General features: G+C 44.1%; 2 protein-coding genes across 3 annotated transcripts; both read left to right on the top strand.

Moving 5' to 3' along the window:
* Positions 1 to 6,906, top strand: oatx (organic anion transporter X). Its single transcript, XM_029770128.1, has 10 exons — positions 1 to 640; positions 1,044 to 1,147; positions 1,856 to 2,010; positions 2,495 to 2,663; positions 2,819 to 2,942; positions 3,193 to 3,308; positions 3,431 to 3,645; positions 3,783 to 3,891; positions 5,861 to 6,067; positions 6,144 to 6,906. Exons 1-10 carry the CDS (start codon positions 221 to 223, stop codon positions 6,259 to 6,261), a joined length of 1,737 nt encoding a protein of 578 aa, XP_029625988.1. The 5' UTR covers positions 1 to 220; the 3' UTR covers positions 6,262 to 6,906.
* Positions 6,907 to 7,174: 268 nt separating this feature from the next.
* On the top strand, positions 7,175 to 26,426 carry LOC115204497 (arf-GAP with Rho-GAP domain, ANK repeat and PH domain-containing protein 1). 2 transcript variants are annotated; one of them, XM_029770127.1, is made up of 24 exons: positions 7,175 to 7,300; positions 11,307 to 11,433; positions 11,530 to 11,573; positions 12,040 to 12,754; positions 12,937 to 13,038; positions 13,848 to 13,979; positions 14,133 to 14,193; positions 14,341 to 14,461; positions 14,560 to 14,720; positions 14,837 to 14,943; positions 15,182 to 15,381; positions 15,459 to 15,544; positions 17,011 to 17,193; positions 17,888 to 18,062; positions 18,334 to 18,402; positions 18,500 to 18,623; positions 18,746 to 18,845; positions 19,031 to 19,226; positions 19,355 to 19,400; positions 19,532 to 19,707; positions 19,838 to 20,047; positions 25,721 to 25,826; positions 25,918 to 26,065; positions 26,160 to 26,426. In XM_029770127.1, exons 2-24 carry the CDS (start codon positions 11,330 to 11,332, stop codon positions 26,211 to 26,213), a joined length of 3,420 nt encoding a protein of 1,139 aa, XP_029625987.1. In that variant the 5' UTR covers positions 7,175 to 7,300; positions 11,307 to 11,329; the 3' UTR covers positions 26,214 to 26,426. The 2 variants fall into 2 exon arrangements, with proteins under 2 accessions (XP_029625987.1, XP_029625986.1); XM_029770126.1 differs by having other exon boundaries at positions 11,330 to 11,433.
* The last annotated feature ends 1,521 nt before the right edge of the window (positions 26,427 to 27,947 follow it).

A 27,947-nucleotide genomic window follows, 5' to 3' on the forward strand; every position in this document is an offset into this window, starting at 1 on the left:
AACTACTGCGCTGAGCAGCGGATTTGGAGCCGGTGACCACCACATCACAACCACTTGGCCCTTTGGAGTTGTCTTATAGGACAATAACGGCACTCAATGATTTCCCAATAACTGTTTGAATAACTTTTTTTAGAACTTTTGCAAGCCTTTTTCTTATACTTTGCTACAGCAGTTTAAAGGCTACGAACACTAGCCAACTGTTCCTCTCAGAATCGCCGATATGGGTTTTGCGGACCTCTTGAATGACGTTGGCGGGTTCGGACGTTTCCAATGGATCCATGTTACCTTGTTGTCTATTCCTGGTCTACTGATGGCAAGCCAGAATCTGTTGAATAATTTCACAGCTGGTATGCCTGGACATCACTGTACCATACCCAATAGGACTTCTATTGCCAGTAGTCAAAACATCTCTCAATCAGAAGTGGATGACAGAGAGCTCCTTCGCGCCTTTATCCCGATGGATGCCAGTGGGACCAAATTGTCCAAGTGTACGAGGTATGTCGAGGCGCAGTGGCATCTTCTTGAAAGCAACGCAAGCGTCATTGGACATCAGGCTAACTTTTCAGAGCTTGAGACAGAGATATGTCTGGATGGCTGGACCTATGACAAAACAGAATTTCTGTCCACAGTTGTCTCAGAGGTAAGTGGAGATGCCCATGCGCATTTATTAAGTACTGGGTTATAAATTAGTAGGTATAAAATAATAGAAGTGCTTGTGCGTCCCCTGCAAAATGCTTCATGATGCATGGTTTATGAATAAAGTAGTATATTATGATTATCATTCAATAGGCGTACTATTTTTTAAGTAGGCCTACTGCGCCATAAATTAGTACTTGTAATATATAATAATAAAAGTACATGTGCTTCTCCTGCGAAACACATGATGTATGATTTATGAATAAACGTGTATATTCTTAGTAGTATCATTCAATAGGTCTAATAATTCACTAACAGTGGACCTTATGACGTTGCTGAATGTCAAGGCAAAGAATGTGATATTACAATCCTGCCTATAAGAAAAGGTTTGTGATCTTGTTTTCCAGTGGGACTTGGTCTGTACCCTCCGTCCTATGAAACAGATGAGCCAGACTATTTATATGGGTGGGGTCCTGGCAGGGGCTATCATATTTGGAGGGCTGTCAGACAGGTGAGCAGCGTCCTGTCACAGACACGGAATACCTTATAGCGTCATTGTGTTCAACATTTTCATCACGGCAAAGGAATTCAACAATTCAATCATCATATTGTCCTATAGAACATCACGTTATCGTTGTAGAGGTTGTACAGAGGAACTGCATTTACCCGATGAAGGATTGTGGTCAATGTGATACAAATGGATGCAGGTGTACATTGTGAATAGGTAACCTAGAGCTAAATCAGTACTGTAAATAGATGTCTGACATTACTAATTAAGATGTAGCCTACTGTATCCATTGCCAGGACATCATTGACTCTTTAACAGAAAAAAACAACTGTTGGCTTGAACCCTGATCTTCTTTGTGCTTGGACAGAATAGAGCCCAGCTGGTTGAAAGTACAGGATTAACATTCTCCACATATCAGACTTTTATCTTATTTATTTTTACACACTTAGAACTTTTAGTAATTTCACAGAAGCAAAGTTTTCCCTGTGTGTGTGTGTGTGTGTGTGTGTGTGTGTGTGTGTGTGTGTGTGTGTGTGTGTGTGTGTGTGTGTGTCTATGTAATTTACTTCACAGTAGGGAACATTCTCTCCTCAATGATTTGGTAGGGCTTGAATTTGGTGCTTAGTTGCCACCAACAACAACAATGCATTGTGTTCTTGTGACTTTTGAGCAAGTGTTGCTGTGGTTTCCCCTATTTGTTTTCCCCTTTAGATTTGGGCGAAAGGCCTTGTTGATCTGGTCCTATTTTCAGCTAGCCACGCTGGGCACCTGTACAGCCTTCTCACCTTCCTTCATGACCTACTGTATCTTCCGCTTCATGACAGGCATGGCAGTATCTGGGGTGATCCTCAACACAGTCTCTCTCAGTGAGTCTCCCTACAACCCCACCTATAGCCCATACATCTAGAGACTTACATTTGAGTCATTTAGCAAACGCTCTTATCCGGAGCGACTTACAATTATGGTTAAGTGACTTGCTCAAGGGCACATCGGCAGATTTTTCACCATTCAAACCAGCGACCTTTCAGTTACTGTCCCAATGCTCTTAACCGCTAGCCTACCTGCGGCTTAGATGCTCTACTCTTTTTTTGTGTGATGTGTGAAAGTTAGCACACTATCAGGTCATGCAGCATAAGGAAATTGTTAGTCTTTTAAGCATAAGGAAATTGTTACTGTCTTTTAAGTCTTTCAAGGGGGAAATTGATTACCTTTTGCCAGAGGTGGGTCCGGGAATGAAAACCCTGGGGAAATCCAGTTCTGATGAATCAGATGATTTTACATTGGAGAGTTCCCATTTCCACCCACTGCCTGTCGCAAAACAACAGAGTCATAACAGACTTCTGTCCACAGAGGTGGAGTGGATTCCCACCAAGTCCCGCACTCTAGTGGGCACCCTCTCGTCCTTCTTCTTCACCTTTGGCCAGATGGTCCTGGCAGGCATCGCCCACAGCCTCAGGGACTGGCGCAAGCTGCAGGTGGCTGTCTGCGCTCCCTTCTTCCTCTTCTTCCTCTATAGCTGGTGAGCCTATCATTTTATTGCACCACTATACAGGTACTTATCCATATCATGAATGAACAATTCAGGATGTCTCACCTTTTGATTGATGGGTGAATGGCAGTCTTTGAAAGGTTTCCAGAGACAATGTCTCTTGTGTTTTTCTAACTGGTACTAAGGTGGTACTCTGAGTCTGCCCGCTGGCTAGTGCTAAATCGCAGGTCTGACAAGGCCCTGAAACACATCCACCGTGTGGCCAGGATCAACCGCAAACCTGAGATGGTAGAGAAGATCACCCTGGAGGTGAGAGAGCTGGCTGGGGTACAACGAAGGATACGGGCATATTGAGAGGTTCTTGGAAGGGTGAGGTGATCTTGGAGCTCAGAGAAGGATTATGACCTGCGTGTGTGTGTCTGTCTCTGTGTGTGTGTGTGTGTGTGTCTGTGTGTCTGTTTGTGCATGTGTGCATGCGGCTATGTGTGTGTGTGTGTGTGTGGCTATGTGTGTGTGCGTGTGTGTGCGTGTTTGTGCATGTGCATGTGTGTGATTACAGGTTCTGGAATGTCACATGCACAAAGAGGTCCAGTCGAGTAAGACCACCCACACAGCATACGACTTGATACGCACCACAGTGATGAGAAGAATATCTCTCTGTCTTATGGTTGTTTGGTAAGGTTCATTGTTTGGTAAAGTGCATTGTTTGGTAAGATTAATTTATCATTCCAGTTTCCTTTGTACCTATTCTTATCTACAAAACCTTCCAGTGATCCGATTGACCTCTCACCCTACAGGTTCTCTACCAGTTTTGCCTACTACGGCCTAGCAATGGACCTGCAGAAGTTTGGGGTGAACATCTACCTGATCCAGATCATCTTTGGGCTGGTGGACTTCCCCGCCAAGCTGGTGGCTCTGGGGAGTCTTACCTTTCTGGGTCGGAGGATCACTCAGGGAACATGTCTCCTCATGTCTGCCCTGATGATATTCACCAACATCTTCGTCCCCACAGGTTAGATGGTCACACAACTTTGTGTTGGCTGCTGTGCTCGCGTCTAATTAAATGCCATTGGTCTTATCTTTGATAATCTAATTGAGAACAGTTATTGACAAGGATTGGCAATGACAACCCCTTTGATCCCAACACAGACATGCAGTCTATTAGGACTACTCTGGCTTGTCTGGGGAAGGCCTTCACCTCTGCATCCTTCACCTGTATTTATCTGTTTACTGGAGAGCTTTACCCCACCGTCATCAGGTACCACTTCATTAGACAACACCGTCATCAGGTACCAATTCATTAGACATCACCGTCATCAGGTACCAATTCATTAGACAACACCGTCATCAGGTACCACTTCATTAGACAACACCGTCATCAGGTACCACTTCATTAGACAACGCCGTCATCAGGTACCACTTCATTAGACAACACCGTCATCAGGTACCACTTCATTAGACAACACCGTCATCAGGTACCACTTCATTAGACAACACCGTCATCAGGTACCACTTCATTAGACAACGCCGTCATCAGGTACCACTTCATTAGACAACGCCGTCATCAGGTACCACTTCATTAGACAACACCGTCATCAGGTACCACTTCATTAGACAACACCGTCATCAGGTACCACTTCATTAGACAACACCGTCATCAGGTACCACTTCATTAGACAAGACCGTCATCATGTACCACTTCATTAGACAACACCGTCATCAGGTACCACTTCATTAGACAACACCGTCATCAGGTACCACTTCATTAGACAACACCGTCATCAGGTACTACTTCATTAGACAACACCGTCATCAGGTACCACTTCATTAGACAACACCATCATCAGGTACCACTTCATTAGACAACACCGTCATCAGGTACCACTTCATTAGACAACACCGTCATCAGGTACCACTTCATTAGACAACACCGTCATCAGGTACCACTTCATTAGACAACACCATCATCAGGTACCACTTCATTAGACAACACCATCATCAGGTACCACTTCATTAGACAACACCGTCATCAGGTACTACTTCATTAGACAACACCGTCATCAGGTACCACTTCATTAGACAACACCGTCATCAGGTACCACTTCATTAGACAACACCGTCATCAGGTACCACTTCATTAGACAACACCGTCATCAGGTACCACTTCATTAGACAACACCGTCATCAGGTACCACTTCATTAGACAACACCGTCATCAGGTACCACTTCATTAGACAACAACGTCCTCAGGTACCACTTCATTAGACAACAACGTCATCAGGTACCACTTCATTAGACAACACCGTCATCAGGTACCACTTCATTAGACAACAACGTCATCAGGTACCACTTCATTAGACAACACCATCATCAGGTACCACTTCATTGAGGGATATTCAAAGCAGACATGAAATATCCCTTTGAGCATGTTGAAGTTATTAATTACATTTTGGATGGTGTATCAATATACCCAGTCACTACAAAGATACAGGTGTCCTTCCTAACTCTGCCAGAGAGGAAGGAACCCGCTCAGGGATTTCACCATGAGGCCAATGGTGACTTTAAAACAGTTACACAGTTTAATGGCTGTGATAGGAGAAGACTGAGGATGGATCAACAACATTGTAGTTACTCCACAATACTAACCTAATTGACAGAGTGAAGAGAAGGAAGCCTGAACAGAATAACAAATATTCCAAAACATGCATTCTGTTTGCAACACCAAAGTACAGGCAAAATCCTAGACGAAAACCTTGATCAGTCTGCTTTCCACTAGACACAAGGAGATTAATTCACCTTTCAGCGGGACAATAACCTAAAACACAAGGCCACATCTACACGGGAGTTGCTTACCATGAAGACAGTGAATGTTCCTGAGTGGCCGAGTTACAATTTTGACTTAAATAGGCTTGAAAATCTATGGCAAGACCTGAAAATGGTTGTCTAGCAATAATCAACAACCAACTTGACAGAGCTTAAATCATTTAAAAAATAACAAAATGGGCAAACATCGCACAATCCAGGTGTGCAAAGCTCTTAGAGACTTACCCAGAAAGACTCACAGCTGTAATCGCTGCCAAAGGTGATTCTAAAATGTATTGACTCAGGGGTGTGAATACTTAGGTATATTATGCATTTCTGGGTTTAATTAGCAATTTCCCTACTTCTCCTCCTCCTTCTCTGCATCCTCCTCCCCCTCTCTCCTCCACCTCCTCCTCCCCCTGCAGACAGACAGGAATGGGATTTACCTCCACTATGGCCAGGGTGGGCTCCATGGCAGCACCTGCTGTGCTGATCCTGGAAGAGATGCTGCCCGCTCTGCCCAGTATTATCTATGGAGGTGCTGCTGTGGTGGCTGGCATCATCGCCTTCTTCCTCCCTGAAACCCTCAACATCCCTCTTCCTGACACCATCGAGGATGTGGAGGAGAAATGGTAAGGTTGTGAGGCTGTGACTCTGCATATCATTTACCTCTGACATGTTTTGAAATATGATGAAAATGCTTTCCAGGGCTAGTAAGAAGCTGGATGCAGAGAAACAGGCTAAAAAGGAGGCAGTGGCTCTTCGGGAGATGAAGAAGGGAGCAGTTGAGGGGGATGGGGAAATCACGGGACTCAATGCTCTGTGAGAAACAATCTGGTCAGAATAATGTAGAAGAGGTGGTATGATTTTACTGTGTCAGCAAACGCTAGCAAACTATATACGCTGGGTAGCAAATTAAAGACAGATGCATACAACTGTTTAGAGAACTAGATGATTTAATTGAAGCCAAATGGAAACAGATTAGAACCGAAAAGTTGATTGTGGTATGCAGGAGATACTGGTGTTTCTTTGCTAAGCCATCATTGTTCAATTTGTCTTTGTCTGATTGATGTATGGTTTCTTTGGCACAAGGTTGAAATGATCAACAGTGATCCTGTTGACAATGGCTGCCAATCTCATATCATTTTACAGTTTGTCTCAATTGTAAGCAAAACACTTGGAAAACCCTTCACTTGTATATTCACTGTATGTGATTTTTTTAGTTATCTACATTTTTTATTCAAAATGTAGATAGATAATAAATTAGACACTTTTACATGACATTTTATGACTTCAACATGCAGTGTATGGTGATTGTTTTTATGACATTTGCAACATTGTGGAACTATTTTTGATTGGTCATTATAGAACAAGATTTAGAACTTGAACTGTGTTGGCTGTCTAGGGACGTTATTGTAGCTTCATCAAAAATAAACAGTAGGCCTATGTGGTTCAGCAGTTGTTTTCTTGACATTTTGTTTTGTGCAGTTATTAAAATGTAGAAGCCAGTAGTCCCCAAGGGATAATATTCCATATTCAATTAATGTGTCCGTGTTTGTCTGTGCGTTTGTTTGCACTGAACATGCCCAAGTACATGCTAAATAAGTATGGTTAATTGAGCTATTTATTGACTCATGAATAAGTTACAATGATTGAACTTTGATGTTATCTATGTGCTAATACTCGTTTAGTAGCCCTGCCCAGCTGCTGACCGAGCTCAGCCGCCGAACAGGTAATACAGGTGAGACAGATTTTACCCGCATAGGCTACACACTGTCGTCGTTGGCAGAACGCAAAACAGCCACAAACCTTTCCAGTTCTCTTTTGAACGGAATATCGCATTTGAACAGAAGAGTAACGATAAGGTAAGATTTTAATTAGGCCTACCAAATCATTTATGTAACATTTCATTTAGGATTTTCTCAACACGGTTGAGTTACCCAGAAATCTAGCCTTCACGTTCAGTCCTGGTTATGTGACGTGCTCGGGAACAAGCCTACGGTGGTTGTCACCTTTGAACAGAACAGCATGAATGTACCCGTAACTGTGATTCAGAGCTTATAAGCTTTATACGACTGTAGTTGAGATCAACATTTCCAACACGAACTATTAACCCATATTCACACACAGTTTTTTCCCCCATCAAATAATCATAACAATATTTTAACGTATTTACAAAACTGGAACGCAAAGTTTTTGTAGGCCATCTGTAATGTTAAAATAAACAGCAACCATAGCCTACCTATAAGCTTTGAGTAGAAAAAGGCCATGAAATGACGTCCAGAATCTGTCTCAGTAGGCCTAAACGTCAATCCAAGACAGTATTAAAGGTAATAACAACGTGATAATAGTTGCTGTAACATTTAGGACACATGCACCTTAAATTAGTGGATTCGGCTATTTCAGCCACACCCGTTGCTGACAGGTGTATACAATCGAGCACACAGCCATGCAATCGCCATAGACAAACATTGGCAGTAGAATGGCCTTACTGAAGAGCTCAGTGACTTTCAATGTGGCACAATCATAGGATGCCACCTTTCCAACAAGTCAGTTCATCAAATTTCTGCCTTGCTAAAGCTGCCCTGGTCAACTGTAAGTGCTGTTACTGAGCAGTGGAAACATCTAGGAGCAACAACTCAGCCGATAAGTGATAGGCCACACAAGCTCACAGAGCGGGACCGCCGAGTGCTGAAGTGCATAAAATCATCTGTCCTCAACACTCACTACCGAGTTCCAAACTTCCTCTGGAAGCAATGTCAGCACAATAACTGTTCCTCAGGAGCTTCATGAAATGGGTTTCCATGGCCGAGCAGCTGCACACAAGCCTAGGATCACCATGCGCAATGCCAAGTGTCTGCTGGAGTGGTGTTAAGCTCACCGCTATTGGACTCTGGAACAGTGGAAACACGTCTGGAGTGATGAATCAGGCTTCCCCATATGGCAGTCTGACGGACGTATCTGGGTTTGGCGGATGCCAGGAGAGTGCTACCTGCCACAATGCATAGTGCCAACTGTAAAGTTTGGTGGAGAAGGAATAATGGTCTGGGGCTGTTTTTCATGGATCTGGCTTGGCCCCTTTGTTCCAGTGAAAGGAAATCTTAACGCTACAGCATACAATGACATTCTAGACGATTCTGTGCTTCCAACTTTGTGGCAACAGTTTGAGGAAGGCCCTTCCCTGTTTCAGCATGACAATATCCCTGTGCACAAAGCGAGGTCAATACAGAAATGGTTTGTCGAGATCGGTGTGGAAGAACTTGACTCGCCTGCACAGAGCCCTTACTTCAAATCCATCGAACACCTTTGGGATGAATTGGAACGCCGACTGCGAGCCAGGCCTAATCACCCAACATCACTGCCCAACCTCACTAATGCTCTTGTGACTGAATGGAAGCAAGTCCACGCAGCAATGTTCCAACATCTAGTGGAAAGCCTTCCCAGAAGAGGGGAGGCTGTTATAGCAGTAAAGAGGGGGGACCAACTTCATATTAATGTTCATGATTTTGGAATGAGATGTTCGACGAGTAGGTGCCCATATACTTTTGGTCATGTAGTGTACAGTGAGGGAAAAAAGTATTTGATCCCCTACTGATTTTGTACGTTTGCCCACTGACAAAGAAATGATCAGTCTATAATTTTAATGGTAGGTTTATTTGAACAGTGAGAGACAGAATAACAAAAAAATCCAGAAAAACACGTCAAAAATGTTATAAATTGATTTGCATTTTAATGAGGGAAATAAGTATTTGACCCCCTCTCAATCAGAAAGATTTCTGGCTCCCAGGTGTCTTTTATACAGGTAACGAGCTGAGATTAGGAGCACACTCTTAAAGGGAGTGCTCCTAACCGCAGCTTGTTACCTGTAAAAAAGACACCTGTCCACAGAAGCAATCAATCAATCAGATTCCAAACTCTCCACCATGGCCAAGACCAAAGAGCTCTCCAAGGATGTGAGGGACAAGATTGTAGACCTACACAAGGCTGGAATGGCCTACAAGACCATCGCCAAGCAGCTTGGTGAGAAGGTGACAACATTTGGTGTGATTATTCGCAAATGGAAGAAACACAAAAGAACTGTCAATCTCCCTCAGCCTGGAGCTCCATGCAAGATCTCACCTCGTGGAGTTGCAATGATCATGAGAACGGTGAGGAATCAGCCCAGAACTACACGGGAGGATCTTGTCAATGATCTCAAGGCAGCTGGGACCATAGTCACCAAGAAAACAATTGGTAACACACTACACCGTGAAGGACTGAAATCCTGCAGCGCCCGCAAGGTCCCCCTGCTCAAGAATACATATACATGCCCGTCTGAAGTTTGCCAATGAACATCTGAATGACTCAGAGGACAACTGGGTGAAAGTGTTGTGGTCAGATGAGACCAAAATGGAGCTATTTGGCATCTGCTAAATGACTAAAATGTAAAAATATACTTTTAGATCTCTATGTACTTTGCTCTGTTCATCTTTCCCTCGATCCTGACTAGTCTCACAGTCCCTTCCGCTGAAAAACATCCCCACAGCATGATGCTGCTTCACCGTAGGGTAGGTGCCAGGTTTCCTCCAGATGTCACGTTTGGCATTCAGGCCAAAGATTTCAATCTTAGTTTCATCAGACCAGAGAATCTTGTTTCTGATGGTATGAGAGTCTTTAGGTGTCTTTTGGCAAACTCTAAGCGGGCTGTCATGTGCCTTTTACTGAGGAGTGGCTTCCGTCTGGCCACTGTACCATAAAGGCCTGCTTGGTGGAGTGCTGCATACATGGTTGTCCTTCTGGAAGGTCCAAACTTCTTCCATTTAAGAATGATGAAGGCCACTGTGTTCTTGGTGACCTTCAATGCTGCAGACATTGCCTTGACACACTCCTGTCTCGGAGCGCTACGGACAATTCCTTCGACCTCATAGCTTGGTTTTTGCTCTGACATGCACTGTCAACTCTGGGACCTTATAGACAGGTGTGCCTTTCCAAATCATTTCCAATCAATTGAATTTACCACAGGTGGACTCAAGGACATCTCAAGGATTATCAATGGAAACACGATGTTCCTGAGCTTAATTTTGAGTCCCATAGCAAATTAGTATTTTAATACATTTGCAAAATTTTCTAAACCTGTTTTCGCTTTGTCATGGGGTATCAGTGGTGTAAAGTACTTAAGTAAAAATAAGTTCTACTTAAGTAGTTTTTTGGAGTATCTGTACTTCACTATTTATATGTTTGACAACTTTTACTTTTAATTCACTACGTTTCTAAATAAAATATTGCACTTTTTACTCCATACATTTTCTCTTACACCCAAAGTACTCATGTTTTGAATGCTTAGCAGGACAGGAAAATTGTCAAATTCACGCACTTATCAAGAGAACAGGTGGTCATTCCTACTGCCTCTGATCTGGCGGACTCACTAAACACAATGCATCTTTTATAAATAATGTCTGAGTGTTGGAGTGTGCTCCTGGCTATCCGGACATCGGACATTTTTATAACAAGACAAATGGTGCCGTCTTCTTTGCTTAATATAAGTCATTTTAAATGATTTATACTTTTACTTTTGATACTTAAGTATATTTAAAACCATATATACCATTGGTCCCGTGTGGCTCAGTTGGTAGAGCATGGTGTTTGCAATGCCAGCGTTGTGGGTTCGATTCCCACGGGGGACCAGTACGGGGAAAAAATGTATGAAATGTATGCATTCACTACTGTAAGTCGCTCTGGATAAGAGCGTCTGCTAAATGACTAAAATGTAAAAATATACTTTTAGACTTTTACTCTAGTACTTTACTGGCTGACTTTTACTTGAGTAACTTTCAAATCTGCATGTCTGGGGGGGAAAAAAAGTTATTTGAGACGTGTGTTTGTGACCTACAGTAATATCTCCTACTGTGAAATAGATGTCTGCCCCCCTCGGTCCAGACATGCCTGTGCCAGTACCTAAACCACGGACTCGCTACAAGCGGGCTGGAGGGAGCCCACAGATCCACCTCTCTTCTGATCGGTGAGTGATCCTCGTGATGTCCACTTGTTTTACCAAACGCCTGATACGCTCTTGGGGATTGTTTTCTAATTCTTTGTTTTTACACTTGTCTTCAAGGGATTTGATACATGATACACCTGATACAGGAATTCATAGCAAAGGTAGGCCCTGGTGCTCATCATGATAACAGTTCCATATTTTGTAATGATAGGGACCAGAGGAGTTTTGTTAGAACTATGACTGTACTTGTGTAATGACAGGACATATTTGATTGGCTCAGACACAGTGTGCCAGCTAAACAGCTTACCTTTCAACAACTCACCAATTAACAATATTTTATCATGCTAAACAAGATTTGTTCCGTGCCATTCATTAAAGAGTTACTCAAGGTCAAGGAAGTGCATACTATGTGATACTGAGCTTGAGTCCTAACTTCCAGTAAAGCATTCCTACAGCTAACATAGCTGCAGTGTACTGTCACAATAGCAACACAAGAAAAACTGGTTTTTACTCCTAAACACAAACACTTGTGATTCAGTGACAGACTTCTGAAATACTTCCTGCTTTCATTTGTCACCAAACAACAAGGCATCTTTTACTGTACACCATTTTATCTTGGGTTCACAGGTATTCCACCTGCAAATGATTTGCTGGCAGAAAAGGAAGACAACCCTGCCGTTATCCTAAATAAGCCTGCCATTACCAGCCCAGCAGAGCAGAATCCAAGCCAGTGTAACTTCCTTCTCTTCAGATCTGATTCTGGAGTGACTCCATCTTGCCCAGTACTGGACAGTAATGAGCCAGATGGACTCCTTGACAGATCTGCCTGGTTGTCCTTCTCTCCGCACAGTCCGGCTGCGGATACTGACTCCTACGTCAGTCCGGCTGCGGATACTGACCCCTACGTCAGTCCGGCTGCGGATACTGACCCCTACGTTAGTCCGGCTGCGGATACTGACCCCTACGTCAGTCCGGCTGCGGATACTGACCCCTACGTCAGTCCGGCTGCGGATACTGACCCCTACGTCAGTCCGGCTGCGGATACTGACCCCTACGTCAGTCCGGCTGCGGATACTGACCCCTACGTCAGTCCGGCTGCGGATACTGACCCCTACGTCAGTCCGGCTGCGGATACTGACCCCTACGTCAGTCCGGCTGCGGATACTGACCCCTACGTCAGTACGGCTGTGGATACTGACCCCTACGTCAGTCCGGCTGTGGAAACTGACCCCTACATCACTGATGTAGCTGACTGGGAAAAATGCCCTGGATCTGGATCTGAATCGTCCAATGATGACGATGCCGTTACTGAAGAAATAAAGAACCCATCCCACATGAACAAGTGAGTATCAAATAAGAGGTGCAAAAGCATAGACCACAAAACAGTATAGGCCATGGATAAAGGCAGGGAAGAAAATGTATATCAATGTATGTAACTACATGTAACAAGCTACAGGTCACACAAAACAAATTGGTGGTAGAAATGTTGAATGGCTTTGTGTCATTCTTTTATGCCTCTTCCAGTGTTGCGTCAGGGCATGTTTGTATAGGTGTTGTCCCCAGCGGGAAACCTCCTGTGGAAAAGGAGTCTATGCAGACCAGACCTCTCAAACAGAAGATCCCACGGTACGTCACAGCACCCCGTCACAGCAGACAGACAGACAGACAGACAGACAGACAGACAGACAGACAGACAGACAGACAGACAGACAGACAGACAGACAGACAGACAGACAGACAGACAGACAGACAGTAAGTTAACAGATGGCCTTCATGGGGAGTTCAATTAGAGTAAAATGATACCTAATCAACTGAGATTTTAACATAGTCACTTCCCAATATTGATACAATTTGAATGGGTTTTCAATATTATTGCATGGTTTTAAGGGTATGATAGAATTTAAAACCAATTGAAGTGGTCTTTTTGGGTGTGGCTGACTTGGCAGAGCGTGGCACTTTCAACGCCAATGTTGTGGGTTTGATTCCCACAGTGGGACCAGTATGTAAATGTCTGCTCTCACTTACTGTAAGTCGCTCTGGATAAGAGCGTCTGCTAAATGACTGTAATGTAAATGTAAAAATGTGTTGCCGGGTCAAACATGAAACAGTAGCTATTTGATTTTGAGAGTGATATACTTGTTTGTCTAATCACCTGTGAACTCTACAAGCCCCTTTGTTTACCTATTCAGATCACTGTATTACACATGCCTATACTTCCTGCTTCCTTCCCACTAAGAATGTTTTCACCTGCATAGCAGTGCTCTGTGCAAGACATGAAGTGTGTTATGCAGTAGGTGTCTTGTAATTTACCCATGAGGTACTGTACAAGCAGTGGGTCTGTATTAAATGTGAGGCATATTTGTTCAAGATAGCTGCCAGTTAATTAAATATTTGTCATGTTTCTTTGAGATAACTTCTTCTCTCTTTGTCCCCAGTGCGGCCACCATCCGTGTCAGCAGGAGAAAACAGGCAGCAGCGAGCGGTGGTGCTACCCAGGCAGCAGAGTCCTCTCGTAGGGAGAATGTGGTGTCCCGATCCAGCTGGCTGGATGTATGGAAGGGCCGCAGGTAATGTGGGACACTGTGGGATATATGTACTGTTGCTGTACAACAACAGCTTACTGAAATCACATTCTCTGGTATGACATTTCAGATTATTTTCCAAATGTCATTGCCTAATTTCTATGTATTTGAAAATTGAGATACTTTTGATTCCTGAAGGCACAATGTTCTGTGGGCCACCCTGGATGGACCGTTGGTATCACTTTGGAAGAAACGCACAGTGAGTGAATCACTAGCACCACCATGGTCCAATGGACCCTTTCTTTTGACTAGAACTAAGACATAACGTTGTTGTATCATTATTGTCTCTCCCAGGCTATGCCAGTGATCTGTTTCTCACACTATTCTTTCTTTTTCTGGGCCGCAGGACAAGTTCACAGACCTAGTGTTCCATGTGTCAAGCATCACCAACGTCTGCAAGCAGGACAAAGGACGCTTCTCCCTTTACTTCTGCAAGAAGCACTTTGAGTTCATGGCGCACAACAAAGGTGAGCTACTGATGGATATTAACTCTCTTTCTGGTTCCTACTGTTTTTGTGCTTTGCCTTGTGCCTGAGCATCTCTCCACCTCTCTCCCCGGTCCCAGCGGTGCAGGAGGGCTGGGTGACGTCCCTCCTGGCCTCTCGTGGATGGGACCCCCCAGCCCCTCCGGAGCAGCATGGAGCCCTGACCATGAAGGATCCTCGCAGCAGCAGAGTGTACGCTGCCATCTGTGGACACAACCTATGGATCTACAACAATAAAGAGGTGAGGAGGGAACAGGGCTCTGCTGAGCTCCATCACTATATGATTGTTATGACAGTTCGGGAGGACATCTTGAGTGTATTTTGTGTCATTTAGTTCATGTTATTTGTGCCATGCAGGACTTCCAGTTGGGGGTTGGGCTGACCTATGTGTCCATGAACGTGGCTTCAGTGAAGCAGACTGGTCGTCATAACTTCAGCCTCATCACACCGTACAAAACCTTCAAGTGAGTGTCCGTCTCTTTCTCTCTCACTGTCTCTGTCTGATCAGCCCCAGCCCCAACCCCAATCTACAGTGCTGCTCTCAACCAGCAGAGGACAGTGTAGTTCATCTGGTTTTTGTTAGGATCCCTTCCTAACTTGTGTTATTACACAATTGCTCTTCTATCAGATTATCCCAGTATCTGGCCAATGTATGTGAGCGCCTTGCTTTACTACTGAGAAACACAGTCTTTGTATCTGTAGTTTCTCCACAGACTCGTCAAGGGAGCTGGCTGTGTGGCTGGGGAGTCTGAACCAGGTGATCCTCAGTGCCCTGTCATGCAGCGAGGTGGCTCACCGACTCTGGGCCAGCCCATGGAACAAAGTGTGTGCCGACTGTGGCAGTGCCAACCCCGAGTGGGCCTCAGTTAACCTGCTGGTGGTCGTCTGTGAGGCCTGTGCAGGTGAGCTGGGACTGTTGTGATACTCAGGATGTGTACGGACTGCTCTATTTGACCTATGTCCCTACGGTTTCTCTAAGGTCAGCATCGCTCTTTGGGCATCCATATCTCCAAAGTGAGAAGCCTGAAGTTGGACAGTAAAGTGTGGACCGAACCTCTGATTTTGGTGAGATGACCTTCCCTGTAACAGTGCTGCAGAAAGTATTCAGACCCCTTAATTTTTCCACATTTTGTTACGTTACAGCCTTATTCTTCATAAATCTACACACAATACCCCATGACAAAGCAAAAACGTTTTAATTTTTTTTTAATTTTTGCAAATATCACATTTACATACTTTGTGAAGCACCTTTGACAGCGATTACAGCCTCGTCTTCCAGAGATGTTCGATTGGGTTCAAGTCCGGGCTCTGGCTGGGCCACTCAAGGGCATTCAGAGTCTTGTCCCAAAGCCACTCCTGTGTTGTTTTGGCTGTGAGCTTAGGGTCGTTGTCCTGTTGGAAGGTGAACCTTCGCCCCAGTTTGACGTCCTGAGCACTCTGGAGCAGGTATTCATCAAGGATCTCTCTGTACTTTGCTCCGTTCATCTTTCCCTCAATCCTGACTAGTCTCCCAGTTCCTGCCGCTGAAAAACATCCCCACAACATGATGCTGCCACCACCATGCTTCACCGTAGGGAGGGTGCCAGGTTTCCTCCAGACGTCACGCATTCAGGGCAAATATTTCAATCTTGGTTTCATCAGACCAGAGAATCTTGTTTTTCATGGTCTGAGTCAATTAGGTGCCTTTTGGCAAACTCCAAGCGGGCTGTCATGTGCATTTTACTGAGGAGTGGCTTTCGTCTGGCCACTCTACCATAAAGGCCTGATTGGTGGAGTGCTGCAGACATGGTTGTCCTTCTGGAAGGTTCTCCTATCTCCACAGATTAACTCTGGAGCTCTGTTCTTGGTCGCCTCCCTGACCAAGGCCCTTCTCCCCCAATTGCTCAGTTTGGCCAGGCAGCCAGCTCTAGGAAGAGGGTTCCAAACTTCTTCCATTTAATAATGATGGAGGCCACTGTGTTCTTGGGGACCTTCAATGCTGCAGACATTTTTTGGTACCCTTCCCCAGATCTGTGCCTCGACACAATTCTGTCTCGAAGCTCTACGGACACTTTCTTCGACTTCATGCCTTGGTTTTTGCTCTGACATGCACTGTCAACTGTAAGACCTTATATAGACAGGTGTGTGCCTTTCCAAATCATGTCCAATCGGTTGAATTTACCACAGGTGGACTTCAATCAAGTTGTAGAAACATCGCAAGGATGATCCATGGAAACAGGATGCACCTGACCTCAATTTTAAGTCTCATAGCAAAGGGTCTGAATATTTATGTAAATAAGATAAATCTGTTTTTAATTTTTAGTAACTTTTCAACAATTTATATTAACAATTTTTTTGCTTTGTCATTATGGGGTATTGTGTATAGATTGATGGGGAAAACATATTTAATCAATTTTCGAATAAGGCTGTAACATTACAAAATGTGGTAAAAGTGAAGGTGTCTGAATACTTGTATGTATAACCAAATACAGAAGTAAAGTAATGTGAAAATAGGCACTGCTAATAACTGATGTGTTCTCTTTCCTCCATAGCTATTTGTCCATTATGGGAACAAAGCAGCCAATGATGTATGGGGTCACAACGTGCCGGGTGCAGAGCAGATCCTGCCAGACTCCTCTGTGGATCAGAGGGGGGACTTCATCAGGGCCAAGTACACCAAGGGCCGATACAGATTCACCCATCCTCTAGCCTCCAGCCAGAGGCTGCTCAACCAGGTCAGCCAACACCCCAGCCCTAACCACAGCCCCAACCCTAACCACAGCCCCAACCCTAACCACAGCCCCAACCCTAACCACAGCCCCAACCCTAACCACAGCCCCAACCCTAACCACAGCCCCAACCCTAACCACAGCCCCAACCCTAACCACAGCCCCAACCCTAACCACAGCCCCAACCCTAACCACAGCCCCAACCCTAACCACAGCCCCAACCCTAACCACAGCCCCAACCCTAACCACAGCCCCAACCCTAACCACAGCCTCAACCCCAGGTCTCAGCCCCAACCCTAACCACAGCCCCAACCCTAACCACAGCCCCAACCCTAACCACAGCCCCAAACCTAACCACAGCCCCAACCCTAACCACAGCCCCAGTCCCAGCCTCAGCCCCAGCTCCAGTCTCAGCCTCAACCCCAGCCTCAACCCCAGTCTCAGCCCCAGTCCCAGCCTCAGCCCCTTTCTCAGACTACACTGCTGCTCTCAACCAGCAGAGGACAGTGTAGTTCATCTGGTTTTTGTTCAGATCCCTTCCAAAATTGTGTTATTACATGTATGCATCCTATTCTGATTCCTATCAATCCTCAAAGATAGGAAAATACACCTAAACATCCCAGGGTCTGTACAGGACAGACTGTGCTGAATGATATGTGTTATTGGTTGTTACATCGTCCCCTCACCCTGTGTCCTCCAGAGGCTGTGTGAGGTGGTGTGTGGCCCTAATGTCCCAGAGACCATGTCTTTGCTGTGCTCGGGGGCCCGGGTCCTGTGCTACTCAGGGGACTCTCAGTGCCCCACGCCCATCTCCCTGGCAGAGCGGGCTGGACAGGCCATGCAGACGGAGCTGCTCAGACACAACGAGTACACAGGTACTAACATCAGGGGTCCTCTAAGATCCACAGATACTGGCATCAGGGGTCCAGGCTCTAAGATCCAAAATATCTGATCTGATTGGTCGAAATTTGTGAAAAAATGATCTGAATTTGTCTGACTGTGTAATTGCAGCCTAAGATCCACAGCACTGCTGTTGTTTTGTCTTTGCGTAGTCTCAACTTGTCACTTTCATGATATCAGTCAGTACATCAAAATGTCTGTCTTGTTCATCATGCTTTCAAATATGTTTATTTTTATCTTTTACAGATGCCCCTGCCTATGTTCATCAGGTGCCCAGCAGAGACTCTGCGACCTCGGACCCTCCTTCTGCTGCAGGTACCCTTATACTATGGGCATATCACAATAGCCTAAAAGCCTAGCGTTTGATATAAAAGACGACTTTTAATGGGAGTAAAACTGTGTGTGTGTGCAGGAGAGGAGGAGCTCCATGGGAAGTTGGAGGAGGACCGCTTCTTGTTTTCCCAGGAGAATGACTCTGCAGCCTGTGATGTTCTGGACCTGAGGGAGGTCATCTCCATCTTCCACAGCTCCAACGGGTACTGCAACCTTATGACGTTAACATTGGGGGAGACATTTCATATCCGTTTTTAAGATATTATATGTTTTAATACGGTTTATAAGATATAAGGGTGATTGTTGATTTCCTCCTCTCCCACAGATCGACTCATGAGTTTGAAATGGTGACTCTGACGGACCAGTTGGTGTGCAATGCTGACACCGAAGAGGATCTACTGAATCACCTGCTTCATATTCTCAGGGTAATACAATAACAGCTGTGTGTTTATCAATCTGGGAGTAATAAGGACTGTAGGTAGTGTTCCATATGCTGGATGATAATAGAGGCCTTTGTGTCAACTTTCCTGAGCAGAGAGTAGGCCTACAGATAACACAGACGGGTATAGTAATGTGGGTTAAAACTAATCATATGTTCTCCCCCTACCAGGTGGTGTTGCCCGAGCCCATAGATGAGGAGGAGCTGGACGGGGTGTTTGCTGTGTCCCGGGTGTCTCTGAGGGAGGGAGGAGGCCTGCAGCACACTGAGGTCTGGGCAGTGCTCCGTGGAGGTCAGGTCCTCGTCTATCCTACTGACCAGCAGCGCCACAGAGAGAGGCTAACACTCAACCCTGAGACTCAATACAGTGAGTCACACCTTCCCTCACCTCATTGTCTGCATGTTTACACAACATGATTTTTCTCTACATGCCTTGTGTAGAGGAGCAGAAGTATCATGATAAGGTAATACGACGGTGTTCTTTTCTGCCCACAGAGATAGATTCCTCTGAGAACACCATAGAGCTGGTCACTGGAGAGAGGTCAGCACTACACTTGTTATAACAAGTTGCATTCCATCGTACTTGATGTCATAGCAATGGTTCCCAAACGTATTTCAGCATCTGTCATTCAAAGGATGGTGTCCAATCCATCTATCTCTTCTTCCTGCTAGAACCATGTCCATGCAGTTTGAACGAGACCACAGCTGTCAGTCCTGGCACAGCCTACTGAAACGGGCAGTGACCACAAAGAGGAAGCAGCGCCCATCACTGTACCAGCTGCCACCCAACGCTATTGGCAATGTGCCCCCTGCCATTGAGAGGTGTATCTCACACATCACACAATATGGTGAGTGTCAGCTACAAGCCATTTGAGACTGGAACAAGTATTGTAGTGATCTGGATAACCAGTGTCCAGCAGGAACATGAATTCTCACAACTGGTTAATCTGCTCTGCTCCTCTTCCGTCTCCCTCCCAGGCCTGAAGGTGGATGGGCTGTACCGGCGCTGTGGCTTGGCCACTAAGGTCAGCAGTCTGGTGGAAGCCCTCAGCAGATCACCTAAAACTGCCCCTCTGGAGAAAGATGAACAGGGTCTTCTGGACGCTGCAGGGGCCCTGAAGCAGTATGTCCGCCAGCAGGTGGTGCTCATCCCTCAGACACAAAGGGAACTGTGGGTCAAGGCTGCAGGTACTGTCCTTTGCATCTTAAACAACCCCGGGAAGAATGTATTTCCTTGATTCCTCGCGTCCTCTCTTCTCGCCCTGTTCTCAAAACCCATTGGATCAGGTCGGAGTTCCCTCCCCTCTGACCTTCTCATTCATATTTTATATGTTGTATAATATTTATTTTCTTCATTTTTACTAGTTACAAACATACATACAGTTGAAGTCAGAAGTTTACATACACCTTAGCCAAATACATTTAAACTCAGTTTTTCACAGTTCCTGACATTTAATCCTAGTAAAAATGCCCTGTCGTAGGTCAGTTAGGATCACCACTTTCTTTTAAGAATGTGAAATGTCAGAATAATAGTAGAGAGAATGATTTATTTCAGCTTTTATTTCTTTCATCACATTCCCAGTGGGTCAGAAGTTTACATACTCAATTAGTATTTGGTAGCATTGCCTTAAAATTGTTTAGCTTGGGTCAAACATTTTGGGTAGCCTTCCACAAGCTTCCCACAATAAGTTGGGTGAATTTTGGCCCATTCCTCCTGACAGAGTTGGTGTAACTGAGTCGGGTTTGTAGGCCTCCTTGCTCGCACACACTTTTTTAGTTCGCCCACAAATGTTCTATAGGATTGAGGTTAGTGCTTTGTGATTGCCACTCCATTACCTTGACTTTGTTGTCCTTAAACCATTTTGCCTCAACTTTGGAAGTATACTTGGGGTCATTGTCCATTTGGAAGACCCATTTGCGACCAAGCTTTAATTTCCTGACTGATGTCTTGAGATGTTGCTTCAATTTATCCACCTAATTTTCCTGCCTCATGATGCCATCTATTTTGTGAAGTGCACCAGTCCCTCCTGCAGCAAAGCACCCCCACAACATGATGCTGCCACCCCCGTGCTTAACGGTTGGGATGGTGTTCTTCGGCTTGCAAGCCTCCCGCTTTTTCCTCCAAACATAACGATGGTCATTATGGCCAAACAGCTCTATCTTTGTTCAATCAGACCAGAGGACATTTCTCCAAAAAGTACAATCTTTGTCCCTATGTGCAGTTGCAAACCGTAGTCTGGCTTTTTTATGGCGGTTTTGGAGCAGTGGCTTCATTCTTGCTGAGCGGCCTTTCAGGATATATCGATATAGGACTCGTTTTACTGTGGATATAGATACTTTTGTACCTGTTTCCTCCAGCGTTTTCACAAGGTCCTTTGCTGTTGTTCTGGGATTCATTTGCACTTTTCGCACCAAAGTACGTTCATCTCTAGGAGACAGAACGCGTCTTCTTCCTGAGCGGTATGACGGCTGCGTGGTCCCATGGTGTTTATACTTGCGTACTATTGTTTGTACAGACGAACGTGGAAATTGCTCCCAGGGATGAACCAGACTTGTGGAGGTATTTAATTTGTTTTCTGAGGTCTTGGCTGATTTCATTTGATTTTCCCATGATGTTAAGCAAAGAGGGACTGAGTTTGAAGGTATGCCTTGAAATATATCCACACGTACACCTCCAATTGACTCAAATGATGTCAATTAGCCTATCAGAAGCTTCTAAAGCCATGACATCATTTTCTGTTTAAAGGCAGTCAACTTAGTGTATGTAAACTTCTGAACTACTGGAATTGTGATTAAGTGAAATAATCTGTCTGTAAACAATTGTTGGAAAAGTTACTTGTGTCATGCACAAAGTAGATTTCCTAAACGACTTGCCAAAACTATAGTTTGTTAACAAGAAATTTGTGGAGTGGTTGAAAAACGAGTTTTAATGACTCCAACCTAAGTGTATGTAAACTTCCAACTTCATCTGTACATCTGAACAAGAACTTACACAAACAATGACACTGGAACTCTGGAACTCTTCCAAGTCAAGGTAAGCTTTTAGTTTGACTAATTTAATGCCAGCGGGGCCCGCCGATGTAACTGCTAACTTACTGACTGTACACTGTACTGCATGACTGTTTACTAACTTGTTAGTTCTAGTAGATATGTTGACTATGACATTACTTTAGCTAATATGGTGACAATGATGTAGGGGTTAGTGGTTATGATATGAAGGTTTGGCTTGAAAAGTTTTTTTTTTTTGCCTGGTCACAGACAGCTGATGTGTTGTGCATTGAAGTCCACAAATGAATGGAAAAGGTGAGAGGAGAGCGCGTAGATCCAAGGAGAATAGAACAAGCTATGAGAGTAAACTGTGGTCAAGGCATGTATTCATTCCACCGATTCTGTTGAAAAACGTTTTCCATAAATGGAAGCAAACAGAACGAAGCGGGGATAAACATACCTAAATTTGTCCAATAGAAACACTCGTTTGCAACTGTTGGACTAATGATTACAATCTAGATCAGCTAGATGCAGGCAAGAGTGTGCAAGGCGGTATTGAATGTGTCACTGTCTCCACGTGTCATTGTCTGTCAACTCAAATTTTCTCTCGACCTGTGTGCACTTACAGTGAGGGAAAAAAGTATTTGATCCCCTGCTGATTTTGAACGTTTGCCCACTGACAAAGAAATGATCAGTCTATAATTTTAATGGTAGTTTTATTTGAACAGTGAGAGACAGAATAACAACAAAAAAATCCAAAAAAACGCATGTCAAAAATGTTATAAATTGATTGGCATTTTAATGAGGGAAGTAAGTATTTGACCCCTCTGCAAAACATGACTTACTACTTGGTGGCAAAACCCTTGTTGGCAATCACAGAGGTCAGCCGTTTCTTGTAGTTGGCCACCAGGTTTGCACACATCTCAGGAGGGATTTTGTCCCACTCCTCTTTGCAGATCTTCGCCAAGTCATTAAGGTTTCGAGGCTGACGTTTGGCAACTCGAACCTTCAGCTCCCTCCACAGATTTTCTATGGGATTAAGGTCTGGAGGCTGGCTAGGCCACTCCAGGACCTTAATGTGCTTCTTCTTGAGCCACTCCTTTGTTACCTTGGCCGTGTGTTTTGGGTCATTGTCATGCTGGAATACCCATCCACGACCCATTTTCAATGCCCTGGCTGAGGGAAGGAGGTTCTCACCCAAGATTTGACGGTACATGGCCCCGTCCATCGTCCCTTTGATGCGGTGAAGTTGTCCTGTCCCCTTAGCAAAAAAACACCCCAAAAGCATAATGTTTCCACCTCCATGTTTGATGGTGGGGATGGTGTTCTTGGGGTCATAGGCAGCATTCCTCCTCCTCCAAACACGGTGAGTTGAGTTGATGCCAAAGAGCTCCATTTTGGTCTCATCTGACCACAACACTATCACCCAGTTGTCCTCTGAATCATTCAGATGTTCATTGGCAAACTTCAGACGGGCATGTATATGTGCTTTCTTGAGCAGGGGGACCTTGCGGGCGCTGCAGGATTTCAGTCCTTCACGGCGTAGTGTGTTACCAATTGTTTTCTTGGTGACTATGGTCCTAGCTGCCTTGAGATCATTGACAAGATCCTCCCGTGTAGTTCTGGGCTGATTCCTCACTGTTCTCATGATCATTGCAACTCTACGAGGTGAGATCTTGCATGAGCCCCAGGCCGAGGGAGATTGACAGTTCTTTTGTGTTTCTTCCATTTGTGAATAATCGCACCAACTGTTGTCACCTTCTCACCAAGCTGCTTGGCGATGGTCTTGTAGCCCATTCCAGCCTTGTGTAGGTCTACAATCTTGTCCCTGACATCCTTGGAGAGCTCTTTGGTCTTGGCCATGGTGGAGAGTTTGGAATCTGATTGATTGATTGCTTCTGTGGACAGGTGTCTTTTTTACAGGTAACAAGCTGCGGTTAGGAGCACTCCCTTTAAGAGTGTGCTCCTAATCTCAGCTCGTTACCTGTATAAAAGACACCTGGGAGCCAGAAATCTTTCTGACTGAGAGGGGGGTCAAATACTTATTTCCCTCATTTAAAATGCAAATCAATTTATAATATTTTTGACATGCGTCTTTCTGGATTTTTTTGTTGTTATTCTGTCTCTCACTGTTCAAATAAACCTACCATTAAACTTATAGACTGATAATTTCTTTGTCAGTAGGCAAACGTTCAAAATCTGCAGGGGATCAAATACTTTTTTCCTCTCACTGTACGTTAGGCTAGGTTGTAGCAACATCATGTGTATAAGGAAAATTAGAGAATCATGTAGTAGCCTAAACCTATTGACGTTACATTGAACAGGGTGAATGGAATATGAATGACAGTCATCCAATATACTGTAATAGAAATAAGACCAAAAATCTTAAACGGCACCGAACACCACTGTTTGCCACATGGCCTTAAATTGTACCAATTTGTTTTTCTCGGTCACCCATACTATTTCAATAGTAAATCATTCGATTTTTCCATTGTGTTAATGATGGTGGATTGATGGATTTCCATGTTTTTAAGTATACATTTTTTTAAGATGAGTGATGAGAAGAGAATTGTCCAGTCCATTGGGTCTCTCACTACACCCCCATATGACATGTCTTGAAATATGCAGACAGACAGATTAAATGTACGTTTACATTGTAATACTTCTGACAGACAACTTTTTAGCTCCACCCATAATTCTTTGATTTTATATGATTCCCAGAAGGCATGGATTATTGAGTCATTGTTAGTTTTACACTTAAGACATGACTCTGCCGTTGTGCTGTAGAATTTTTCATTTTGTCTCTTCTAAAAATAGAGACCTTCTCATTAAATGGGTTTTGAAAAAACGGCGAGGAGAGAGGGATGCAAGAATGGAAGTTTAATGTGAGATTCTTCCCCGGTCTCTCCAGTCAGACAAGTAACATTGGATTGTCAACATTGCAGCCGACTTTAAAGGCGAGTCGAAAATGACTGTTTTACAAATCAACTTGCGTCATAAATAATTACTCAATATTATTTGTAGATCAGTCAGTTGTTCACAATTTACCCATGATACATCTCGGCTTTGATGCTCACGAACACGACCAATGGCACAGTTTAGGGTCACTATGGACCGGTGGAGGCTGCTGAGGGGAGGACGGCTCATAATAGTGGGTGGAATGGCGCAAATTGAATGACATCAAACTCATTGAAACCGTGTGTTTGATATATTTGTTACCATTCCACTAATTCCGCTCCAGCCATTACCACAAGCCCGTTCTCCCAATTAAGGTGCCACCAACCTCCTGTGGTATGGACATATTTCATATATGAAACTCAGTCAGGCTTTCAACTTACTGTTGAGATATTTAAAACAGTTGTACTGCATTGGAAGTTTCTCTTCTTATGTCAGTCACTGACAGCTATTCATAACCTGTCAAAAATTTCCAGTTGATCAACTATCCCATGTCAGCTAACATTTTTTAGGTAGGTAAATTAACTAGCTTTCTAAACCTTGTAGTTATCATGTCCAGATTACATGCCAAGGTTTTTTTAAATTTATTTTGATGTAATGTTTGAGTCACTCAGACATATGAACACGCAACATAAGACATGGTAAAATGTGTCAAATTTCAGGAAATTAGCTTCTAACCTGCACTATTTTCTCTCCGCTAACAAGAGGGGTGTGAACAGTTTGTGGTCACAAGGTAGGGGTTTGTTACTATGTCTATTTTAAATCACAATATCCATCCAGATCTTTGCACCTAAGACATTTGTGTGACCAGATCTTCTCCAATAGTATTGGAGTAGCCCTGATCTAGATTAACGAGTGGTTCAATATAAACTGTACTTTGAGTAATGGGGTTCTCATTCATTGCCTTTGTCACCATAGCCCACACTGAAGAGACCCTTAGACTGGCTACCTACTGCAGACTCCTGAAAAAGCTGCCCCCTGACAACAGAATCACACTCAACGCCCTGTGTGGACACTTCTACATGTAAGAACACATGATCAATGATTTAAGATTTTAACAGGACAACAAAATGATCCTGCATGACTAATACTCATTGTTGCCAACCCCTTTCTAGAGTTCAGCTGTACAGTGTAGAGAACCGTATGACAGCTCAGAACCTGGCGCTGGTGTTTGTCCCAACACTGTTCCAGGAGCTGGCCATGAACACAAACATGGTGCGCCTCACCAGAGAACTCATCATCCACCACACACTCATCTTCCTGGTAAGACACTACAGTTAATCTGTTCTGTTGGGACATGGAACAGATAAAGCAGTGGACAGTGTATGAGACTAACACCATGTACTGTATTCTACAGGGTAAAGAACAAGAGTCTGACATGGAGAGTGAAGAACTCATAACAAAATTATAGAAAAAAAACATATGTATATATTTGGCTTTGGCTGTCAAAGAAAGCTTATATTGGAAATATATATTTGGTTACATAGTGTAGTTGTTTTCACAACTTCTTTGAACTACATATTAAGGCCATGGACTGGATTAAACTTCTTTATTCTGCTATATTCAACTTGGGTTTATTGTAATTTAGGTGATGGTAAAATAATAACAAACCAAGCTCAAATTGTATGTTGTTACAGTGTCTTCAGAAAGTATTCACACCCCTTGACTTTTTCCACATTTTGTTGCGTTACAGCCGGAATTGAAAATAGATTGAATTGAGATTTGTTGTCCACTTTGACATTTTTTTTTTTAAATGTGTAAAACATTTCAAGCTGAAATGTCTTGAGTCAATAAGTATTCAACCCCTCTGTTATGGCAAGCCTAAATATACTGAACAAAAATATAAACGCAACATGCAACAATTCAAAGAAATCAGTCAATTGAAATGAATTCATTAGGCCAAAATCTATGGATTTCACATGACTGGGAATACAGATATGCATCTGTTGGTCACAGATACCTTAATAAAAAGGTAGAGGCATGGATCAGAAAACCAGTCAGTATCTGGTGTGACCACCATTTGCCTCATGCAGCGCGACATCTCCTTCACATAGAGTTGATCAGGCTGTTGATTGTGGTCTGTGGAATGTTGTCCCACTCCTCTTCAATGGCTGTGCGAAGTTGCTGGATAGTGGCAGGAACTGGAACACGCTGTCGTACACGTCAATCCAGAGCATCCTAAACATGCTCAATGGGTGACATGTCTGGTGAGTATGTAGGCCATGGAAGAACTGGGACATTTTCAGCTTCCATGAATTGTGTACAGATCCTTGCGACATGGGGCCTGCATTATCATGCTGATAACAAGCTGAGTTTTACAGAGAATGCAGACTGTATTTTTTTTTAAAGCAAACCAACGCCTGTTCTTAATCAGGAAATTAAAGGAGAGGGTGTACAGCTGCTTGGTGGAGAGCATCCTCATGTTCAATATGACAGTAATGATGGTAATCTGAGCATGAGGAGCAAAAGCAAACTGACCAGAATAGTAAACAGTCAGCAAAGTAATTGGTCGACCACAGGCACATTTGAGCATTCTATTCCACAAGGCAACCAAAAAGACGGCACTGGTTGTCGTTGGCGACCCCTCCCACCCTCAGTTGGAGAGGCTTCCCTCGGGCCGGCGCTTCAGAATGCCCATGGCCAAGAAGAACATGTTCAAACATTCATTCGTTCCTTGTGCTGTTGGACTACTAAATGCAAAGTAAATTGTATTGGTATATGTACTTATCTAGTGCAGTTGGGACAGTGGTCGTTTGTGAGTGAATGTATTAATGTCGTCAGTCCATCATGTTGCATACACTGACTGGTTTAAATGTGTATGATGTGAGAATGTATGTGATTATTTTAATGGAAGGTGATGCCACAGAACAATGTCCGTCCTGGATGGACAAAGTTTTATTCTATTCTAAACATGAGGTGATGGTGGCGGATGAATGGCACGACAATGGATCTCGTCACGGTATTTCTGCTTTCAAAATGCCATCGATAAAATGCCATTGTGTTGGTTGTCCGTAGCTTATGCCTGCCCATACCATAATCCCACCTCCACCATGGGCCACTGGGGCTCACTAAGTTGACATCAGCAAAATGCTCGCCCACACGACGCCATACACGTGGTCTGCGGTTGTGAGGCCGGTTGGGCATA

The sequence above is a fragment of the Salmo trutta genome, chromosome 12 (genome assembly GCF_901001165.1).
Source record: "Salmo trutta chromosome 12, fSalTru1.1, whole genome shotgun sequence".
NCBI lineage: Eukaryota > Metazoa > Chordata > Actinopteri > Salmoniformes > Salmonidae > Salmo > Salmo trutta.

What these genes read in the sequence shown, in the direction of transcription:
- oatx (XM_029770128.1), top strand. Translation starts at nt 221, where the DNA reads ATGGGTTTTGCGGACCTCTTGAATGACGTTGGCGGGTTCGGACGTTTC. An exon ending in TGTCCACAGTTGTCTCAGAG is followed by an intron (nt 641 to 1,043) that starts GTAAGTGGAGAT and finishes CTTGTTTTCCAG; the next exon opens with TGGGACTTGGTCTGTACCCT. An exon ending in CTCTTCTTCCTCTATAGCTG is followed by an intron (nt 2,664 to 2,818) that starts GTGAGCCTATCA and finishes ACTGGTACTAAG; the next exon opens with GTGGTACTCTGAGTCTGCCC.
- LOC115204497 (XM_029770127.1), top strand. Translation starts at nt 11,330, where the DNA reads ATGTCTGCCCCCCTCGGTCCAGACATGCCTGTGCCAGTACCTAAACCA. An exon ending in CTCAAACAGAAGATCCCACG is followed by an intron (nt 13,039 to 13,847) that starts GTACGTCACAGC and finishes CTTTGTCCCCAG; the next exon opens with TGCGGCCACCATCCGTGTCA. An exon ending in ACTGTGGGTCAAGGCTGCAG is followed by an intron (nt 20,048 to 25,720) that starts GTACTGTCCTTT and finishes TTGTCACCATAG; the next exon opens with CCCACACTGAAGAGACCCTT.